We start from the raw sequence: 23332 nt of genomic DNA, 5'->3' as shown, positions 1-23332 counted from the left end.
TGAGTCATTGTGTTTTTCTCTTTTGTTTCAAGCGACTTCACATGAAAGTACTTGGCTATTTATTTCCTTTTCCTCCTAAGCACTATGCGTGCAATTCAGAGTCTTGTCCATGTGGCTGTAGTGTTTGCGATTTGTTGGGCTGTCCAAATTTTTAAGATTGTAGTCAGTTTGGTGATCAAATCAAATTATCACATGCAAAGTCATTCAATAATTCTTTTCCTATAAAGCTCATTTTGGAAAGAATAAGCATTTATGTTAAGTAGTGACCTTTATATAGCATACTTTTTAAATTTTGGTTTTTAAATTTTATTTTTTTATTCCACAGAAATTCATTGATTGTCAGGAACTATCTGAAACATACAAAGTAAGAAATGTTTCCAACCACTGTAGACTTAGAGTCTACAAGTTTAATGTTCATATTAGCGAATATTCTGTTGACTTCAGGAGGGTCTTATCTTGCTAGAAAAGAATGTTCTGTTTCTTAATTCAATGATGCTGTGGCGTGGGTCACTTTCCCTGCTCTTTGCTGCTTTATGTCAGATTTCTTAAATCTGCAGCCCATTATTCCATGTAGATAACTTGTTACTATGATCATTATTTTATACTAATCAGATTATTTGCTTGATAATCATTTAAAAACACTCAAAAATTGCTATTGGAAAACAGATTGTGAGAATGTATAAATCTAAATCTCAAAGAATCACATTAATTTTTTTTATTGTGGTAAAAACACTTCAACATGAGAGCTACGCTCTTAAATTTTTAGGTGCACAGTGTCGTACGGCAATTTTCTAGAACTTCTTCATCTTCTATAACTGATGTGGTCCTTGCCCAAGTGTTGGTGAGAGAATAAGGATAATGACCTGATTTTGAGAAGTGGTGTATTCTGTATCCATCACACTCTTCTGCCTCTTTTGTGGATCAGAGCTAAGAGAGGGAGAGAACACACAGCAAGGAGAGACATTAGTATCATTAGAATAATGCCTGTTTTTTCATACACTGTTAAGGGTAACTCTTACAAATTTTTATAAATTCTTATTTGTTCCACATTGTACTTAGCAAGTAAGTATTTATTGCAATCTTCATAGGTATAAGAATAAATTGGACCACATTTGTCTAAGTGTTTACACCCTAACAAAAGTGGTGATTTGTGTAAATTAATGAACATAATGCATGATAAAATGTGAAATGTGTCATGAGAGAAGTGAAGGTAGATTTTTTAAAAAAGATTTTTATTTATTTATTTGAGAAAGAAAGCACAAGCAGGGGGATGAGCAGAGGGAGAGGGAGAAGCAGACTCCTCGCTGAGCGGGGAACCCAACATGGGGCTCGATCTCAGGACTCTGAGATCATGACCTGAGCTGAAGTCAGATGCTCAACCGACTGAGCCACCCAGGTGCCCTGTGAAGGTATATTTGGTGGGAGAAGAGATATGGTAGAGATACCGTGATTTCCAGGAGCAACAAAAGCTACTACTTGGTGAGTGCTTACTATGTGTGAAGAGTTACAAAAGGTTGATACATTTATTGTATACCACTATCCGTTAGTAAATATTAATGTTATTCTTATTTTTCATAAAGAATATGAGTCTATGTTTGGCTGAAGGGAAGGAAGAGATGGAAATAGGATGGAAGAAATGGTGGGTTTTTTCCCCTTCAATCTCATATAGAGGGTCTAATTTTATATAACAGGAATGTTTGATAAAGTCTGTCTGAAGATAGGAATTTGGCAAAACAGGGCTCTGGAAACCCCATTTACATAGATCTTAGTCTGAGGTGGCCTCACTGATAAGCAACTCAAAGGATCACAACAAAGCTATGATGTCTTCCCTCACACTGAATGGACCACATTTCTGGAATCCCTCTTGCCGACAGTTATCACCCACCTTTGTTGTTTCTGTCGCTGGGAAGATCATCTTGGCTCCGAAGTGTTTGATATACCTGGAAAATATCAAAGTCAGACTATTTATACATAATCAAAATAACAACATATCAATTTCACTATGTATAATGTTAAACTCAGCTAGAAGTTTAACGTCTTTACTGAATTCCTTTGATCCTGAAATTCCAACTAAAAATTGTACAATGCAGAGTATTACCCTTGGAGACTAAATCTTAGTATCTTTGCACTCCTTCCAAGAGAAAATGTGTGCAGATTCAAAGCCTCACACCTTCAAGAACTTTTGTGTCCCTGTCTTATATACAAATCCCTCAGCCTCAGGCCCAATATAAGAATTGCAAAGGGAATATTATTGGACAAGGAAGTGGAAGTCAGGTGCCTGATTCTGCTGGTGGTGATGAAGTTTCAATGGGAGTTATTAAAAAGTTACCAAGATATGCACATGTGTACACACACGGAGATGGACACATTTTTTATTAGTGTCCAAGTTATTTAGAAGCTTTAGTGGCTATCTATCCCCTTAACCACAGCTCAATCAGAACATCGTTAAAACCTGCCAAATGCAGTGCCCAAGAGACTACAAGGTCCAAATTTCATGGCTTGCAAGGCTCAAAGGACATTATCTAAGTTTCAATTAGATTGCCAGAAAACTGCAAGAGAACTGGACATAAAATCCTTTGCTACCAGTCCAATTTCTAATTATACACAAGATGATTATAGTCTCATGATGTTGCTGTAAGTCCCCACATGTAGGGAAACATGACGCAGGTGGTGTTTGGGGAATGCACATTTTTCCTGTTTTCCTACACTCTGCACCTGTGGTATCTCTCAATTTGGATACAGCTAGATAAGTGTGTTAGTAAAGCTCTCTACACGACGACAGTAATTACTTAGGATTAACTCAGTTTATCGAATGGCTTGACTTCATATAGAATGCATTCTACTGTTTCTAGAATGATGATGAGATTGGCTTTACCTGCTTTTCCATTTTGTTTTTGTTTTATTATATTAAACTAATCTACATAGATGAAAAGTGCATGAGGCAGGCTGTATATTTGAGATAGGTAACCCCCCCCCCCGGCTTTATTGAGATCTAATAACACCAGTTAAGGCTGGATCAGTCTTAAACAGACACAATACCATTGTGTATGTATAAGGTATACGATGTGTTGACTTGTTACATTTGTATATTGCAAAATGATTACTGTGGTGTTAGCTAACACTTGCATCACCTTACATGATTACTAATTCTTTTTTGTGGTGAGATCACTTAAAATCTACTGTCTTAGCAACTTTCAAGTACACAGTATTGTTAACTATAATCACCATGCTGTACTTTAGGTTCCCAAAGGTTTTTCATCCTATAAATGGAAGTTTGGATCCTTTAACTAACATCTCCCCATTTCTCCCACCCCTCAGCACCTGGAAATCACCATTTTACTCTGTTTCTATGAGTTCAGTTTCCACATACAAATAAGATCATACAGTATTTCTTTCTCTGTCCGACTTACTTCACTTGGCTTAATGCCCTCAAGATTCATCCATGGTATCACAAATGGCAAAATTTCCTTCTTTTCTATGGCTGAGAATATTCCTCTGTGCATGTGTGTGTGTGTGTGTATGTGTCTGTGTGTCGGTGTGTGTGTGTGTCAGTGTGTATTTGTTCATATAAACAATACTTTTCCATTTATCCTTCGATGGATACTTGGATTGTTTCCCTGTGTTGGACATTGTAAATAATGCTGCAATAAACATGCTGATACTTCTTTGAGATCTTGATTTTATTTCCTTTGGATATGTACCCAGAGATGGAATTGCTGGATCATATGATAATTCTATTTTTAATTTTTTGAGGAATCTCTATACTGTTTTCGATAGTGGCTGATCCAATTTATATTTCCACTATCAAGGTATAAAGGTTTCCTTTTCTTCACATCCTTGCCAACACTTACCTCTTGTCTTTTTGATGATAGCCATCCTAACAGGTGTTGAGTGGTGTCTCATTGTGGTTTTAATTTGCATTTCTCTGATGTTTAGTGATGTTGAGCACTTTTCGTGTACTTGTTGGCCATTTATATGTCTTGTCTGGAACAATATCTTCAGTTCCTCTGCCACTTTTTAGTCAGATTGGTTTTTTTGCTGTTGAATTGTATGAATTCTTTATATATTTTAGATATTAACCCTATATGGTTTGCAAATACTTTCCCCCCATTCTATATGTTGTTTTTTTCATTTGTTAATTATTTCTTTTGCTATGCAGAAGTTTTTAGTTTGATGTAGTCCCATTTAATAATTTTTGCTTTTGTTGCTTGTGCTTTTGGTGTCCTATCCAAAATAAACATTGCTAAGACCAATGTCAAGGAGCTTTTCTCACATTTTTCTTTAAGGAATTTTATGGTTTCAGGTCTTATACTTAAATCCTTCATCCTTTTCAAGGTAATTTTTGTCAGTGATATAAGATAGCGATCTAATTTCATTATTATGCATGTGGTTAACTAGTTTCCTCAACACCACCATTTCTTCATTGTATATTCTTGCTTTCTTTGTTGTAAATTAATTGATTGTATATGCGTGGTTTTATATCTGAATTCTCAGTTTTGTTCTATTGGTCTATATGTTTGTTTTTATGCCAGGACTGTACCATTTCGATTACTATAGCTTTGTAGTATAGTTTGAAATCATAATTGTGATGCTCCAGCTTTGTTCTGCTTTCCCATGATTGCATTGGCTACTAGGGATCTTTTGTGATACCACACAAATTTTAGGATTTTTTTTTTCTATTTCAGTGAAAAATACCTTTGGAATTTTGATAGGGATTACATTGAATCTGTAGATCTCTTTGGGTACTATGGACATTTTACAATGTTATTCTAATCCATGAGCATGGAATATCTTCCATTTATTATATCATCTTCCCTTTCTTTCATTTATGTCTCATTGTTTTCAGTGAATAGATATTTTATCTCCTTGGTTAAATTTATTCCTAGGTATTTTATTCTTTTGATGAAATTATAAATGGAATTGTTTTCTTAGTTTCTCTTTCTGATAGTTATCCTCTTTGCTGGTAGGTAGATTTTTTTTTTTTTTCAAGTTTACCCTTCCACAGAAGGAAGACTATTCAATTCTCTGGTTTCCTGCTTTATATCTATTTTTGGTCCTGAGCCTTTCCCTTCCTTTTCTGTGAGTTCTGTTTGCACTTAAGTAAGTTAAATAAACTAAAGTAAATGTTTCCAAGAAGCTTTTCTAATGCGTGTATTCATGTTTAAATCAGGACTTTATTTCATGACATATGGTCTTTCATATTGCCTGAAATATCTCTATTACATTTTCTCCATGGATATAGTGGTAGACAGGAAGGAGACCAATGGTGTATGTGATTTGATTTTGTATATAACAACCTAGTTTAATTCTTTTGTTATTTTCAATGATCTTTCAGTGAATTTTCTTTATATTATTTTAGGTATATCCTCTCAATATCTGAGAGTAACTTTTTTCCTCTAGTTTTCCAAAGTTCATATACTTTCTTATTTTTCTTGTTTTTAAATTGTAAGTGAATTCAAGTTTAATGACTAATATTTGTGGTGTGAGTGGGTATCATTGTCTAGTTATGTATGGTAATGGAAATTATTTTAATGTTTAATCATTAGGTATACTGTTTGCTCTCTGGTTCTAATAGATATTTTTTAAATCAAGATAACACATTTTTCCTTCAATTCCTGGCTTCATAGGTATTCTGTTCTTCAAGGATGTGTGTTGAATTGTACTGAATATTTTCTGCATCACTGAAATAATCACATTGTTTCTCTTTTTAATCCATCATTGCTATGTGTTACATTAATAGTTCTTATTGAATTTTGGGAATAAACCCCACTTGATGATAATTTGTCATTGTTTTAATTCTTTGGTATGTAATTTGCTAAAGAGTAATATGAGTTTAACATTTTTGTTCAAAGATGTGATTGGTGGGTACACATATATTAGATACATGATAGTACTAGATACATTAGGTGCTATTATCTAGTTTATAGATAGGGTTATGCCATCTTTATGGAGTGAGTTAAGAAACTTTCTACCATTTGTTAAAAAATTGCAATTACTAACTTTTTAAATATTCATTAAAAATCACTCACAAAGCAGTTTGGGCCTGGTGCCTTTTCAAAGGGTGTTTTTTTTTTTTTTAAAGATTTTATTTATTTATTTGACAGAGAGCCAGCGAGAGAGGGAACACAAGCAGGCGGAGTGGGAGAGGAAGAAGCAGGCTCATAACTAAAGAGCCTGATGTGGGGCTTGATCCCAGAACACTGGGATCACACCCTGAGCCAAAGGCAGACGCTTAACCACTGTGCCACCCAGGCGCCCCAACCTCAAAGGGTGTATTTTTGATACCTTTTCAATTCAATTATAATTATTGATCTATTAAGATTTTTTCCCCCTTTCCTTTAGTCAATTTTGGTAACCTTTATTTTCCATGGAAATTATATTCTCTCTCCCATCTCGTAAACATTTAATACTGTGTTTCAGTGCACTGAGTCTTTACTTCTTTCCCTTAGTAGGGTGCAAGTTCATGAATTACATTTGTTTGTATACTCGATCGAGAATTTTCACTCTAGGATGTGCCTGGATATTTGGAGAACAAAAGGAGGGTTCCTGGAAGGGAGTATCTTATCGGATTCCTATAAGTATCTTTATGACCTCCAAAATGAAGAACTATAGCAATAGTATCTTTGGTCCCCTAAAGTGAAGACAAATAGCAGTTTCAAACTTTCTTTTAATATCAAGGAACTGATAAACTGTATTATAGATGATCAAAATTTAGTCATAAAAAAATCTGTTTTGTACCAGTGAATTGATGACAGTCTTATGTGTTCCTAAAGCATGGGGTTAACCAACTTAAACATGCTTGCTTTTTATCTGTCTCTCTTTGGAAAAGTGTTTGTGTGTGTGTGTGTGTGTGTGTGTGTGTGTGTGCGCATGTGTGTGCGTGTGCATGCACACACATCAGGGACTGATTACTTATATCTTTAAAAAAAAAGATTTATTTATTTATTTACTTATTTATTTATTTATTTATTTGACAGAGAGAGAGAAAGAGCACGTGAGAGCAAGCACACAGAGGGAGAGGGAGAAGGAGATGCAGAGCTCAATCCCAGAACCCCAGGATCATGACCTGAGTCGAAGCCAGACGCTTAACTGACACCCAGGTGCCCCTACTTCTATCTTTAAATATTGAATTTCTTAAGTTCGAAGGCGAGCCTTTCTTTTTAATATTTCTTTCTTTCGCATTTTAAAAATCAGCAATAGGATTTTATTGCATCTAGGTAATACTTCAGTGAAAGAATGTGTTCACAATACTATGCTGCTCTTCATACATTTCGTAAAGGAACACATATTAGCTATTTCTGTAAGTGCCAGAACTACTGTGTTATTTCATTTAAAGAATGTAATATACACGCTATAGTGCAAGGGACACACTATGGAACGTCACAAGTATAAAAGTGCTTCGAAGAGCGATAGAATTACGTTGCATCTGGATAGTGTTTTTTCAAGGAACAAATGTATTCAACCTATGGGCAGAATTTAAAACACTCTGTAGTGGCACTAGCAAAAAAGATGTTTCTAAGACTGCCACTTGTATGTATAAATAAGACCATGTTATTTCATTTAAAGATTGTGCTCATCGCACTGTACTGCATTTAAAACAACCTGTACTTGTTTGTTTTGTTTCTTACATTCTTCTTTGGGAGAGAGAGCATGAGCAGAGAGAGGGAGAAGCAGACTCCCTGGCTGAGCAGGGAGCCTGATGCGGGGCTCAATCCCAGGACCCTGAGATCATGATCTGAGCCAAAGGCAGATGCTTAGTTGACTGAGCCACCCAAGTGTTCTGGTTTTTTGCATTTTAATGTCCCTGAAATTAAGATGTGAATCCCATCAATGAATACATGTAACATGGTACTGCTTCATTTTCGCAACATAGTTGTTATTAAAGTGACATTTTACAGTGGATGCCCTTTTCAATTCAAATATGGTGTAGTCACGATACAAAATACTTGAAACTCCATCTCTGTGTCTCTTTTCATAAAATGTAGAAGCAGCTTGCTTGTGTCCAATGGTCTCACAGTTAATCAGTTACATGGGACATTTCAGAGGGTGTTAAATTAGACCTTTGCATCAGATTCAAACGTTCTATTCCGTCCTATTCAGAGTCCATGACGTGGTGACAGGTTGGGGCTGGCTTCTCTAGCCCAGCGCACCTGTACTTGAGATTTGTGCCTGGGTGCAGTGCTCACGCCTGGGCTCCTGCGAGAAGCGTGTGAACACCCTCCCTTGGTTTTTCCCCCTCCTACTCCTAGCCCTTTTTCCTTGAATCCATCTTTCTATTCCTTTCCCTTTCCAGCTCTTACAGCCTCTTCATCTCCAACTGAAGAATTACCCTTGTATTGGTTTCCTTTTGCTGCTGTAACAAAATCACTACACATTTAGTGGCTTAAAACAACACCAATTTATTGTCTTACAAATTCTATAGGACAGAAATCTGACATGAGTCTCAACGGGACTAAAGTGAAGGTGTTGGCAGGCTGCATTCCTTTCTGGAGGTTCTAAGGCTGAATCCATCCTCTTGCTTTTCTAGCCTCCAGAGGCTAGCTACATTCCTTGGCTTGTGGATCTTTCCATTGTTAAAGCTAGCCATGCTAAGTCAAGTGCCCCTCACATTGCATGACTCTGACCTCCTCTTCTGTCTACCTCTTCCACTGCTGAGGACCCTTGTGATCATTACGTTGGGCCCTCCCAGAGAACCAGGGTAGTCTCCCTATTTGAAGGCCAGCTCATTAGCAACCTTAATCCCATCTGCACCCTTAGTTTCCTTTGCCGTATAACATAGCACACTCACAGATTCCGCGGATCGGGATCGGAATCTCTTGGGGCAGGGGGCAGAGATTATTCTGCCTGTTACAATCCCCTCTTATTCAGTTTCTGTATTTCATTCTGAAGTCTCCAAACTTGGAATGCTGAAAGGTTTTTAGGAAATCATTTGGTAGTAAAATCTCATCTACCTGAACTGATTTTGTGGCAAAATTTGATTTGAATTAGTGTGAGGCCATGCGTGGTTTTTATTGATTACACTTAGTGGGACTATTTATATATTTTCTTTCCTTTTATTTTTAAAATTGTTTATTTATTTATTTATTTATTTATTTATTTATTTATTTTTAAGAAGAGGGAACGTGAGCGAAGGGAGGAGCAGAGGGGGCGGGAGTGGGAGGGGAAAAGAATCTCAAACAGACTCCTCCCTGAGTGTGGAGCCCAATGCGGGACTCTATCTCAGGACCCTGAGATCATGACCTGGAAACCAAGAACCACTGAGCCACCCAGGCGCCCCTAGTTATACATTTTCTTACTTATTAAAGTGTGTGGATATCAGTTGCTCCCCATAGGAGATATGATATAATACATAATACGTACACTATGTTATCTTTTTAAAGTCTAAGGAACTCCAAATTCCTAAGCCTATTTCGTCCTAATAAATTAGAATAAGGGAATGTGGTCCTGTATTATTAATATTATTAACCTGTAGTTACAGAACCTCTTTCCTTGCTCAGTTTTACTAGGTCCCATGCTCCAGAGGAGGAGAGAGGAGAAAAGAGGAAATACATCCCATGCTTCTGTATACAATTACCAGGCATCCTGAGGGGCTGTCTGGACATACTCAGAGCACAGGCTTATTGGAACTCTAATGAATTTGTACATTCATTTGTCTTGAGTATTGCAAAACATTCATTTGCTCTGGGATATTTCTCTTCAATTGTGCACATGGTTCTCAACAAATGGTTTTGGATCTAACACTTGATTTGGTGATTTTTAAAGATATATATAGATGCTAAGACCTTGAGTATAAGATCATAGTACACTCTGATTTAGCCATTTCAATTTCCTTTGGCTTCCATGAGGAAGTATCTATTCAGAAAATAAAGTCAGTTTTAAATACTAAAAAACAAGATTAAATAGAATTTGGCATCTTCTTACATTCATTTCATTCCATTCCACAGATTTAACCAACACTTAAGCTTTTTACAGGTCAGGCACTATTCTAGGTACTGGGAATATGAAGGAAAACCAGATCTAGTAAGGTGAAGTTTTATGGGGTATTTTAATACACTGTGGTAAGGGAAATGATAAAGGAGTGCACATAGGAAAAATAAAAGTATTTATTGGGTTGGATTCAGCCTTTTCTTTTTTCAACTATCAAACCAGCTTATGCCTTAGGCAGTGGTATGAACAGTAGGAGAGGCTGTTCCAGATTCTTGCCATTGTTGTGTTTATGCCGTCTGATTTTGTAAGGCCCCAATATCTAAGTCTCAGGTCACATCCAATCTGACAAAGCCACAGGAAGTAAAAGACAATGGAAATCCTTAAAAGCCAAGTCTTTATGTATCTTGGGTGGTTGTGGGGTTGTGCCAGTGTATTTTATTGGTGAATTGATTAAAAAGAAGGTCCGAAGTTGCTGACAAAGCAGAGGTGATAGAGAAGAATGTTTACAAGCAATATTTGGTACACAGTATATGCTTAATAAATAGTCATAGGGTAACTATTGCTGGACTGGGACCTCGCTGCTGGAGCCCTGCTACGTTGAGATAGATGTCCCTGTTGCCTACTGCATGTGTGGGCATTGCGGTGCTATCCTTCACACTGTTGCTGGGACACCCAAGACCTTCTATTGTATTTCACATTTATACCCTGCTTGCTGTCAGTTGCTCTTCAAGGATTATGTTCTTTTTGTTTAACTTCCTGTTGGTGTTCTTTCTCAATACCAGTGTTTCAGGTCACTGATCCTTTGTGTCTGTGCCATCCTGCTATAGTTAATTGTCTACACATGGTTGAGCCCCAGTATGTGACAGCTAATATTTTTAAGAATGTATTTGGATTATATGTTTGTATCTTGATCGACCATCTATAATGAGGCTACCCCCTTTCAGAAAACATAAGTCTTCTCAGTCTCTTCATGGATGACTTCATCTCCTGGTTCCTCAGGGTGTAGATCATGGGGTTCAGGACAGGGATGATGACCGTGAAGGTGATGGAGACAGCTCTGTCCATGGGGAGGGCAGTGAAGGGCCGGGCGTAGACATAGATACAGGGCACAAAGTGCAGGGTCACCACGGTGATGTGGGCTGTGCAGGTGGAGATGGCTTTCCTCCTGCCCTCCCCAGCGTGAGACCTCAGCATCATCAAGATGACTGTGTAGGACACAAGAAGAAGGACAAACCACAGGGTAGCGACCAGACCATTGTTGGAAATCATTAAGACCTCAAGAGCAAATGTGTCGGTGCAGGCAAGTTTGAGGACCTGGGGGACATCGCAGTAGAAGCCATCAACAACATTAGGTCCACAGAAGGGGAGGGGCAGCAACAGGGAAATCTGCATGATGGAGTGGACAAAGCCCCCCACCCAGGAGGCCACAATGAGGGCAGTGCATCGCCCCCTACTCATGATGGTCACATAGTGCAGAGGCTTAGAGATGGCCATGTAGCGATCAAAGGCCATCACAGAGAGAGAGAAAATGTCTGCCCCACCGAGGAGGTGGAAGAAGAACATCTGAGTGATGCAACCATTGAAGGAGATGGTCTTCGTCCTCGACAGAAGGTCCACGAGGACCTTGGGAGCAGTGATGGAGGAGAAGCAGATGTCCAAGACTGAGAGATTGCGGAGCAGGAAGTACATGGGGGTGTGAAGGCGGGACTCACAGGTCACAGTGACCATGATGGCAACATTTGATAATACAGTTGTTACATAAACTACAGATAAAAAGAAAAATAAGAGCAAGCTCAGCTCTTGAGATTGGGTAAGTCCACAAAAAATAAATTCAGACACCCTGGTACGATTTCTCAGGGCCATTGGGTGATATTTCTTCCTTCATGTACAGCTTTGAAAGAAACAATAATATTGCTGAGGCATTAAAATCAAGCAAAGATTTATCTCTTACATGGAAATTGAACATGCATAAATATAATTTTAATCATGTATCTTTGTCTTTATGAACCTGCTGTGTTACCTGGGGAAGTCACTCAGTTCCTCTTGCTTCAGCACCCTCATTAGTCCAAAATATAGTTTGAGCTAGATCATTCGTTTCCCTACTGTATTCACTGGGGCCTTTGGCATCTGTTAAAATCCACCCCTAGAGGTTGTTGAGGAAGAGAACTAAGCAAGGCTTCATGGAAGGAGCTGTGGGTTCCTTACACCTCGGTGAATGGGAGTACCTCTGATTTTATTCTCATTCTACTTTGTTTCTGTGCCTTAAAAGCCATTGGAATAAACCAACCCTCATAGGCCTTTTGGTGACAACATGATAGGGATTGGTTTGAACAGCACGTTATAGTTTTAAAAGTGCTGCACCCCTAATAATAATCAATTTTTCTAATATCCCTCTGAGGTTAGAGGGGAAGGTATTAGCATTCCCATGTCAATTAATACTGAAACTGGAAAAGTGAACTCAATAAGCATTAAGCCAGTTTTCCAAGTTCATACGGAAAATCAGCGGCACAGGAAATGTAACACAAGTCTCTTCTGTCTCTTAGTTCTAGGATCTTTCTACTCTTCTACGCTGCCTGCCAGCTTCAGAACATATAAATCCAAGAATAATTTGTACAGAATTTTTCTAGTCCTTTCAAGAGTGGGTTTCATCAGCCTCTTCATTTCCTCTCTCTATGACCAGGGAATGTTAGACCACTGCCCTTCTATTATCTTTCAGAAATGACAAGTTTTCTTTGTGGTTTTTTTTTTTTTTTGGTTTGTTTTTACTTTTTAAAATTTCATTTCATCGATACCCAGAGGTCAGGGTTTAACACAAAGATGACAAGGATGGTATTGGAGATGGTTCTCTTCACAAAGAAGACGCAAAGTCCAGGCATGAGTGCATAGAGAGAGGGCACGAAGCGTAAGCTTGCCGCAGGGATGTAGGCAATGCAGTACACCCTTCCTATAAAACCTGAGCAGTTTCTGATGAGCGGAGGGTTTGCATTTCCTGACAGAGTACGAAACAACACCCAATGGAACAATGGTAGCTCCCTGTCCCTGGAGGCCCATAGGGTCTCTTACTATAGAGTTCTGTTTGGGCAGGAAGTGACAGATCCAACTTAAGAGAATTTTCAATTCATTCTGTTTTGCCTGTGGGGGTCAGGAGTGAGCAACCTTTTATTGCTTGAGGGTCAATATTGAAAAAAATAAAGTTCCAGGGAGCTTTTAAGTGACATGCAGAGGACATAGAGAAAGCTAGAGGTGAAATTTAGCTTTCAAGCACAATACATATTGCACTTGTGCCATTTCAGTAATTGCTGGGAAGACTTACGATGGTGGTGGTGGTGACCAAGTGAACTCAGAGTTAAAGGAAAAAAGCCATCTTCAGCCTAAGCACCTGTCTGAGCCCTCTGACACCACCATCTAGGTGGTCCCCAGATTGCATCCACCTGGGAAGCATCACTCTTGGTCTGAGTAGAAGCAAGCTTTGAGAGCCTTGAGAAATTATGTGGATAAATAAACCCCAAACACACGTTGCATCTCCTTTGCTCTGAAGAATATGACCACTTGCCTTGTTTCCTCTTTCATTCTGTCTCGGTGAGCACAGTGGCCTCCACAGCAGATACTGATGGGTAGCATATTTTATCCCAAAGACTCCTACTGAGCCACTCATATTGCAAGGAACCCGGACACTGTAAAAGCTCTCCTGAGGATTCTACTTTCTTCACCTCTTCCAGTGTGTCCCCTTCCCTTCTTCCTCAGTTAACCCCTTATCATTTCTCCTTAGATGATTGCAGGTTTCCAAACTGGTCTCCTTTCCATCAGTGTAGTTTTCTTTAATTCATCCTGTCTGTTTTTTTCCAGAAATGTAATTACAGGTCACAAATGGGACCATATATTCCTTTGTTTGAAAATCTTTAATGGTTCTCTATTGTCTACAGAATAAAGATTAAATTCCTCTTGGTATTATCCGGCACCCTGTTTCTTTTGATCCTCTGTTTCGGGTGTTTAAATGTTATGCAAATTCTTGCTGGCCCACAACTCTGGATCCGTGTTCCTGTGGCTCGCTCTACCCACCATGCCCTGCCCAATTCCAGAATCTCCTGTTTATCCACCTTCACAGACACTCATTTTTCAACACCCAGGTTCAGAGTCTCCTCTTCTGTGAAAACTTTCCTGACACCCCTTTGGGACTCATCTTTCCCTGCACTGACTTCTCTTCTGGCACTTGTAACAAATCATTCCAACCAAGTTCTTAGGTGTCCGTCTCTCCTTAGTTCAGTATAATTTCCCTATTGCCCGTCAAGTTCATTCTTCCTGCTCAGTGTTTCATTCATCCTAACATCATCAAAGCTTTACCTAGTCTGGGGCATGAGCTAGGTGCTCAAAAAATGTTTTTTGTTTCTTGCTTTTTTTTTTTTTTTTTTTTAGATTAATGAACAAGCCTACCTGGTAAGTGCTCATCATGACTTATAAGCATTGGCATTGGAGTGTGGGTGAGTGAGAAAGATCTTAACAAACATAGGCTAAGCAACTCTTTTGTTAATGTCCTTGACTTGACCTCAGGGATACCAGATAGAGATGTATTTTCTGATCCAGGCTATAAAATAGCTTTGTGACCTTGAAAAAGTCATTCCTCTCTGTGCCTCAGATACTTAGTTGTTAAATAGTGGGATGCCGTGTGGAACAACGTTAAGGGCTTTGGAGTAGGGCATACCTGGACTGGAATTCTGCCTCTTCCTTCTTTTTTATTTGGAGTAAGTCCTCTATTTTCCTTCAGGTTCCTCCTCTGTAAACAGGGAAGCCTAATATTTACTTCATTGGGTGGCATAAAGAGCAACTACGATCACGTCTTTAAAGTTCCTAGCACGTAGTAGGCTTTCAATTAAACTTGATTTCTTTCCCTTTCCACTGAAAACAGGATCTTCCCTGGCTGTCATGAAGAGTTATTTAGGAAGACTTTGGCAGAATGTAAAATGCTGTTCAGTACACAGCTTCCCTTTCAGCCAAGTTGCTTGTTTGTATTTCAGTGAGCTTGTGGGTTAACCAAGTGGATCGGTGGTTTCCGTGCTAGGTCGTTGGGTTTGGGAATAAAGCTGCCTCTGGATCAAATGCAAAAGAGACCCAGTGGGTTGTGGGCAATGTGTGGATATGGGACTGCCTTTGAAACCTCTACAGTTTTTTTTTTTTTTAAAGATTTTATTTATTTATTTGACAGAGAGAGAGAGCACCAAGCACAAGCAGGGGGAGCAGCAGAGGGAGAGGGAGAAGCAGGCTCCCCACCAAGCAGGGAGCCCAATGCAGGGCTTGATCCCAGGACTCTGGGATCATGATCTGAGCCAAAGGCAGACACTTAACTGACTGAGCCACCCAGGTACCCCAAAACCTCTACAGTTTTTAAGGGAATTTAGGGCATTTTAGAATCATGTTCTTTTTTAAGGAAGCACTCATCTTGTGGAAAAATGCTCTGTGATCCCCATGGACAGACCCTAAGCTGGAATAAAATCTCCTTAAATGCTGTTCAGTTGCATTTAAGAAAGAAATGCAATCCACCAAATGCAAGTTGCTTTTTCTCTTAGCGTGCTGGCCCCATGTCTGTGGCCCCTTCTTAGAAAGACATTCCTCCTTTCCCAATATTTAACACACACTTCATTTTCTCTCACTAAAGAGAGAGCTATTTTTGCAGGATCTTAGGCACCAGGTACATTTTTCATGCCTATCCTATTCATGCATAGTCCACAATGTCTCACACTGACAGTTCCATGTCCTTACCTAAACCCTCCGTATCCAACCAGGAATTCACACCGTCTGAGACTGGGTGGGTAGGTGTCAGCGTATATGACGCTGGGGAACCATCATGTTAGAAGGTCAAGTCCTTCTCAAGATAAGTTACGCTAGTCTTCAGGGTCTTCTCCTCTACCTTCACACTGGAAACAGCAGACTCAGGGAGTCATGTCATTGTGGCTCTTCTGCTTGTCCCACTGTGTCCCTGCCACATGAACTAATATGTGTCCCTCTGGCCCAAGCCTAATATGAGAATTAGCAAAGGGAATTTTATTGGATGTGAGTGTGGAAAGAGAATGGACCTTCTTTGATCATGTTGGAGTTCCAGTGGGAGTTATTAAACCGTTTCCAAGTCATTACTGCATGCAAGTCCACACATATGCACGCGCACACACACACACACACACACACACACACACACACACACACACACACATGCCCACATTTCTGTTTTCCAAATTCTTGTACAATGCCAGAAGGCATAAAGCTATCTGTTCTGTGATTCTCTGAGTTTTAGGGAAACATATTAATAGAAACATCTAATGTCATATGATCATTCATTCTCAATGAATGTCCCCCAAGGGGGCAAAAATTGGTTCTTGGGGGCCAAAAAATCTTAGCTATTACAAAGAGTCTCAGTACGTAAAAAAATACACAGTATATCTTTGGTATTAAATTTTCTTGCGGGAGAGAAATTAGGAAAAATATCTAATAAAGTTCTTTGGAGGGGGGCGATGATTTTTCAAAATTTGAGAAGCACTGGCATGTGATTAAAAGTCTTGGCCTAGCTTCTTCCCATAAGCAGCCTGAAGTGACTTCTGAAAATGGTTCACTATTCACTTGACCCAGAAAACCCTACAAAATCACGCAAATCTTTGTGTTCACTTTAAGAACACACATAAAACTACCCAGGCCATCAGGGTATGCATATCTGAAAAGCTACCAATTATCTGCAGATACTTTGCAGAGCAATGTGTGCCATTCAGTTGTATAATGGTAGAGTTGGTACATGTGCCCAGGCTAAACCGTGGGCCTGGATACAGGGTCGGTGGCCCAAAAAGAGTACTGAATTTTTACTGCACATGCTTACAAATGCAGAGAGTCATGCCGAACCTAAGGGTTTAGATGTAGGTTCTCTGGTCACTGAGCACACCCAGGTGAACAAAGCTCCCAAGATGTGGCGTGGAATTTACAGGGCTCATGGTCAGATTAACCCATACATGAGCTCTCCCGGCCACACTGAGATGATCCTTACTGAAAAGGAGAAGGTTGTTCCTTAACCAGAAGAGGAAGTTGCACAGAAGAAAAAGAGATCCCAGAAGAAACTAAAGAAAAAGACCTTACAGCATGGGAGTAAATTCTGCACAAAATAAAAACAAAAGTAAAAAAGAAGAAGTCTTGGTCTAATGTCGCTGTCTTGCAGGACTCCGAGAACATCACAGATATGTGTCACTTACCAGGACCTCTTAATGTATCATAACAATTTGCAAAAAATTGTTCTGTATGTTGCAATTTCCTGAGCTTCTTTACTAATTGCCTGATTTTTGAATGACAGTTGTAGCGTGAAGGGTGGAATTTGACATGAGCATACGGAGTGAAGAGACATTTATTGTCTTTCTATATAACTTCCGTGGAATACTTCTTAGGAGAGAGGTGGATTACAACATAAACCCAGTGGCTATTCCTAAATGACCCTGCGTATCTGTTGCTTTCCTCTCCTGGTACACAAAACGGGTCTTGAGTGTGTAAAAAGGTATATTTTAGGGATTTTTGTTGTTGTAGTTCTAAGTGACTTCTCTTGAATTGTCAGGCATTCAAAGACAAAAACTGTAGATTTGCTCCAGCTTTAGAAGCTCTGACGGTGAAATGGGGAGAGAAGAGAGGAAAGAAGAAAGTTCAGGTTAACCGAAGATAAATCATCATGTCGATTTTGTGTATATGTATCCCCAAACCGTACAAGCACTTTTGAGGTTAATTTCAGTGGGCAAATTAGTAGAATGGACCTGAGAAGAGGAAATTCTTCGTCCATGTGTAGATTTGTCCGTGTATATATCTAACTGAACAGAACTTTTTTTTTTTTTAAGATTTTATTCATTTATTTGACAGAGAGGCAGCCAGCGAGAGAAGGAACACAAGCAGGGGGAGTGGGAGAGGAAGAAGCAGGCTCCCAGTGGAGGAGCCTGATGTGGGGCTCGATCCCAGGACTCTGGGATCACGCCCTGGGCCGAAGGCAGACGCTTAACGACTTAGCCACCCAGGCGCCCCTGAACACAACTTTTAAAACGTTACTTCTCTTTTCACTAGTTGGTGAAATATATTGAAGATTCTGTATTCAGAATATTAAATCAAGTGATTTCAATAATTAACTGGAAATGAGAGTCACTAGAGAGAGCACATATGAAATAAACACACCCACAATCTCATATGTGCATATTTAGGGTTAGAGGGATAGACAATAGGGAATGTGGATTGTATGCCTGATTAATGAGCAGTGCTAATGGGCAGAATGGCCATCCTCTCAACATTTATCATTCTTCATTCTCATGAACACCTTGTGAACAGACAATGTCATTTATCACAGATCACACCAAAGTAGCATTAGGTAATTGATTTCCATCTTCTACCCCCTGCTTCTCCCAAGTTCACAAGCCCAATAGCTCATGTTCAATCTCATCTCTTCCTTTTGTCGTCAGATTCCTGCTAAGAGAGATGCGTGGCTATGAAGGTATGTAGAAATGACTGGTGAGAGAGCTAGCGGTCTGTTGCCTCAGGAGAGCAGTTTGAGGAAACCAGATCATAGATTTCCAGTCTCTGTGTGAGTGCTCACCCCAGCTTACTGCTCTCAGAAGGCCCAAGCCTTCTCTGCAGTCTTTTCATGGCCGACTTCATCTCCTGGTTCCTCAGGGTGTAGATCATGGGGTTCAGCATGGGGGTAATGACCGTGTTATTGATGGACACAGCTGTGTCCATGGGCAGCGTAGTGAAGGGCCTGCAGTAGATATAGACACAAGGCACAAAGTGCAGAGTCACCACAAGGATATGGGAGGTGCAGGTGGACAGGGCCTTTTTCCGCCCCTCCCCAGAGTGAGATCTCAGCATCGCCAGAATGACGGTGTAGGACCCCAGGAGCAGGAAGAACCACAGTAGGGTCACCAAGCCATTGTTAGAGATCAGAAGAAGCTCGAGGGCAAAGGTGTCGGTGCAGGCCAGCTTAACCACCTGGGGCACATCACAGTAGAAGGCATCCAGGATGTTGGGGCCACAGAAGGGGAGCGGAAGCATCAGAATTATCTGGGCAATTGAGTGCAAACCACCGCCCACCCAGGAAGCCACCACCAAGCCCACCCACACCTCTCTCCTCATAATGGTCACATAATGCAGGGGTTTGGCAATTGCAAGGTATCTGTCATAGGCCATCACAGAGAGGAAGAAAATGTCCGCACCACCAGCAAAGTGGAAGAAGAAGATCTGTGCCATGCAGCCATTGTAGGAGATGGTTTTCCTTTCTGATAACAGATCCACCAGGAACTTGGGAACAGTGACAGATGAAAAAACAATGTCCAGGACTGATTTGTTCCGCAGCAAAAAGTACATGGGAGTGTGAAGGTGGGACTCACAGGTGATGGTCACCACAATGAGGGCATTGCCTAGCACGGTTGCTACGTACACAGCAAGGAAGACCACAAACAAGAAAAATTCGAGCTCCTGGAAGTGAGTGAGTTCCAGGAAGACAAATTCCTTCACATCGGTGTGGTTGCTCTGGCCCATGGTGCAGACCATCCTCCTCCAGGGCTACCTGGGGAGAAGCTACGTTAGGGTTAGGAGTAGAGTGTTGTGAGGGGACGGCGTCATTTATTGTATGTTCTTATAAGGCTCTCTTGAGTGTCCAGATCATCATGACTACTCAGAAAAACTGGCTTAGGGTTTCCCCTTTTGTGGCCTGGAAATTCTTTATCCTAATGATTCTTTTCCCTATTGGAAATATCCTGAGTGGACAGCAAGAGCCATCATACTCTGATGCCTTTCCTCTGACAAGAGGAAGATGGCAAGACTATGGTCATTTGACTGATGGCTTGCCTTCTGTCCTGCAAGAGTAGCTTCCTCACACGTGTGCAGCACGTTATACTTTACCAAGAGCTTTCACCTGCAACATCTCATCTTGAGTTTCATGCTCATGATGTCTCTGTGGGGTCTAGAGAGTGGTGATGACCATCTCCATGTCATATTGGGGGAGCTGAAGCAGTTAATGTCTTGCCCACATTTGCACAACTGCAAATTTAGTCAGTGGCAAATCAAGGATTCAAATCCAAATAATTTTTAGGACTTGACAAAGACCAAATGTTAATTGGGCTCCTCCAAGCCCTCTTTTCAGCTTAGCCTGGACCTTGGCCTTCTGTGTCTTTTTTTTTTTTTTGCTGAGAATCCTGCTAAATCATTTTACCAAGAATCCCCTACCCTTGACATCTGATCAAATGTGTCATCCCTGACCCTTGATACCTAACTCCTTGTATCTAAATCCTTGGCTTATCTTTGTAAGGGTCCTGTTCAGTCAGTTTAGCAAGTATTCCTTGGTCTTGATGTGTCCTTTTTCATAATTTTCCATCCACTGACCCCCTCACTCTGCTCATTGGCTATAAATCCCCACTTATCCTTATTGTATTTGGAATTAAGCTTAATCTCTCTCCTTTATTGCAATCATCTTCACTCCTGTTGCAACGGTCTTAAATAAAATTTGTCTTGCCATTTTAAACAAGTGTTCAGTGAATAATTTTTGTTTAACAGAGTCCAGAAGTTCTCCCCCTATACCATTCTGCCAGATCAGAGAGTCTGGAACTTACTTTGGTTTATCAGAATTATAGTGGGTAGATAAGGCTTAAGTGATTAATTAAATAGCCTGACTACTTAATCCTTACCTCCTCCTTTAAAGGAAAAGAAGAACCAGGACTTCATAAGTACTCCTCCCTGCACTCGGGGACACTTGGACCTCACTGGGCCCACAGGGCTCTTGATAAGAGTGTAGAGCAGGGCACATTCAGGTATTATGGACAAACTGATTGTTAAATCTTGAGGTGATTTAATCAAAGGTCCTCACTTTAGGGGTGAGCAGAGAAGAGTGTTTATTTTTTAAGAACCAGTCTGACTCGGTGAAAGACGGAGAATTTTTTTTTTTTAACATTCAAGTACTTTTCTGTTTTTTTTTGTTTGTCATGAAAACACTTAAGATCTACCCTTTTAACAAATTTCAAGTATACAATAAAATATTTTAACTGTAGTCACCATGCTGTACATTAGATCTCCAGAACTTATTCATCTTGCATAACTCGAATGTTGTGCTCCTTGGCCAACACCTCTCATCTCCTGCTCCCCCCAGCCCCTGGTCACCACCATTCTACTCTCTGCTTCTATGAGTAGAGCATGTTATGCTAAATGAAATAAGCTGGACACAGAAAGACAAGTACTGCATGATCTCATTTATATGTGGATTCTAAAATAGTTGAACTAATAGAAAGATAGAGATTTTTAACCAGGTTTGATGACTCAAACCTCAGGGATTTTCTACTGTTGCTGTATTCTAGCAAAATAGGTTGATTTGTTTTTTTCAAATCAGATATTTGGCCATCAGAGGACAAAGCTCTTTTCAATAAGAATATCTGTATATCCAAGGACATACAGCAGATAAGTTTTAAAAAATTCAAATAGCTGAGATGACTAAAATCCAGTTAAACAATAGAAAATAGATAGTCTTGGTATCCGCAGGAATGAGATTACATCTGAAGAGGATAGGGTAAGAAAGAAGAGAGTAAACTAGACGAAAGAAGAAATGAGCACTTTCCCTGAAATAAAAACATAACAAAACATCCCACAAGCAACCTATTTCTTGATGTTTCTTTTTCCAGTTCTGTTCTACTTGAGAGCTTTTTATGATTTAACTTAAGGTTTTGGGACATATAAAAAGCCTCTGGGGGCACCTGGGTGTCTCGGTCGGTTGAGTGTCTGACTCTTGATTTTGGCTCAGGTCATGATCTCGTGGGAGGGATCATGGGATCATGAGGGGTCATGGGATGGAGCCCTGCCTTGGGTTCCACGCTCAGCGGGAGTCTGTTTAGAATTCCTTCTCCCTCTCCCTCAGCCCCTCCCCCCGTCTCTCTCAAATAAATAAACAAATCTTTAAAAAAGGCTCTGAAATAAACTTCTCTGTCAATTTTCCTAGATCCCTTATATTCTTCTCATTAGAACCATTTACTTCCTGTTGAAAAGTGAATTTTTTCTTAAAAGTTTTTTTTTTTTTTTTTTTTTTTAATATGATCTGATAGGAATCCTATGTATGCCAGCAACCAGGAATAGCACATTACCTAGAACTGGCACTCTGGAGCTTTTTACTGCCACCTAATAAATATCAGAAAGCCTTGCAAAGGGTATTTTGTATTCAGAATTATGTTATAGTCTTTAACAAAGGTGTCTAGAAAAAAGAGCTCACCTAAGACTGTGTTAAGGGCAGGGTCTATTCAGTGTCCCCCATGTGAGACCACAGGGAAACATTTGTCCTAGACCCCAGTGTAAGGGAGTACTCCCCTGGAAAACCAGTAAGATTCTTCCTCATAGACAATGAAGGCCATGTATGGGGCCATTTCCCCTTGCTTTGTCTTCCATACACTCGAAACATATATGTGGCTTAATTTCCTACGCCATACTTTTTCAAGTGTAGTCTCTTAACAGTTTCTTAGTTTTACTGTTTTATTATGTGTGTTTTGTTGCTGTTGCTGTAAGATCTCCCTAATCCTTTGTAGAATGCATTGGGTAAATACATTGACTACTAAGGCAGAGAATGGTTTTCATAGGTATATGGCAATCAGGCAGGTCGAGAATAAGCATTGGTCATGAGGGCTAGACTGGATTGGGGGGTGTTAGCCAAGTGAGCATAACAGTCTTGGGAAACGGGTTGGACAGGGAACATGGAAACCCGGGGTGGGTGGGTGGCATTGGGAGTCAAGCTTATAGAATATATTTAGGTGAGGGGTCACAAAAGTCATACACTGACCTCTTCAGTTTGCCTAGTTGGGCCCTAATTACTTTTTTCAAATAATGCTGCTCTCAACATTTTGTACATGCATTTTCATATGCATCTCCAAGTCCAGAAATGGGCTTAGAAGACTGAAGATTTTGTCACCTGAGTCATATAAATGTCAAAAAATTAATTAAAATATTAGAAAGAAGTTTAACTAAATGTTTTTATAATTTTGGGGGTAGAGGACTTTGTAACTATGGCACCAAAGATTATGAGATTTGACTAAATAAAGATAGGAAACTTTAATGTTTCAAAAACATGAAAAATAAGTTAAAAATAAATGAAAAACCTGGGAAAATATATGTAAAAAACATAATACAAAATAGGCTTAAATTCTTTGATGTATAAAGAACTTTTGTCAATCAATAAGAAACAGATACAAAAATGAGTCATAATTGACAGAGGAATGCAGTTGGTCAGTCCACATATGAAGAGATGGTCAACTGCATATATGGTTGGTAGGAGTGTATACATAAGGACAAACTTTCTGGGGTCATCCTGGAAATATGTGTCAAAACTTAAAATATGAAAATCCTTTCATGCAGAAATTCTACTTTAGGAATTTATGCTAAA

General features: G+C 39.7%; 3 protein-coding genes across 3 annotated transcripts; 1 reads left to right on the top strand and 2 right to left on the bottom strand.

The window, feature by feature from the left end:
- Positions 1-10857: 10857 nt before the first annotated feature.
- Positions 10858-17084, bottom strand: LOC113248892 (olfactory receptor 4D9-like). Its single transcript, XM_026490499.3, has one exon. It carries the CDS (start codon positions 11788-11790, stop codon positions 10858-10860), a length of 933 nt encoding a protein of 310 aa, XP_026346284.2. The 5' UTR covers positions 11791-17084.
- LOC113248877 (60S ribosomal protein L17-like) lies at positions 16204-17806 on the top strand. The gene has a single exon (XM_048214482.2). It carries the CDS (start codon positions 16665-16667, stop codon positions 16971-16973), a length of 309 nt encoding a protein of 102 aa, XP_048070439.1. The 5' UTR covers positions 16204-16664; the 3' UTR covers positions 16974-17806.
- Positions 17807-17907: 101 nt separating this feature from the next.
- Positions 17908-20199, bottom strand: LOC113248876 (olfactory receptor 4D6). Its single transcript, XM_026490485.3, has one exon. The coding sequence runs from the start codon at positions 19471-19473 to the stop codon at positions 18517-18519; it is 957 nt and encodes a 318-aa protein (XP_026346270.3). The 5' UTR covers positions 19474-20199; the 3' UTR covers positions 17908-18516.
- Between the last annotated feature and the right edge of the window lie 3133 nt (positions 20200-23332).

This window comes from Ursus arctos, unplaced genomic scaffold (assembly GCF_023065955.2).
Source record: "Ursus arctos isolate Adak ecotype North America unplaced genomic scaffold, UrsArc2.0 scaffold_23, whole genome shotgun sequence".
NCBI classification, from domain to species: domain Eukaryota; kingdom Metazoa; phylum Chordata; class Mammalia; order Carnivora; family Ursidae; genus Ursus; species Ursus arctos.
Note: the sequence above shows the minus strand (reverse complement) of the source record. Positions and strands in the feature narration are given on the sequence as shown.

Coding starts and splice junctions, on each gene's coding strand:
- LOC113248892 (XM_026490499.3), bottom strand. CDS start 11,790: ATGGCCCTGAGAAATCGTACCAGGGTGTCTGAATTTATTTTTTGTGGA.
- LOC113248877 (XM_048214482.2), top strand. CDS start 16,665: ATGTGTGCCATTCAGTTGTATAATGGTAGAGTTGGTACATGTGCCCAG.
- LOC113248876 (XM_026490485.3), bottom strand. CDS start 19,473: ATGGTCTGCACCATGGGCCAGAGCAACCACACCGATGTGAAGGAATTT.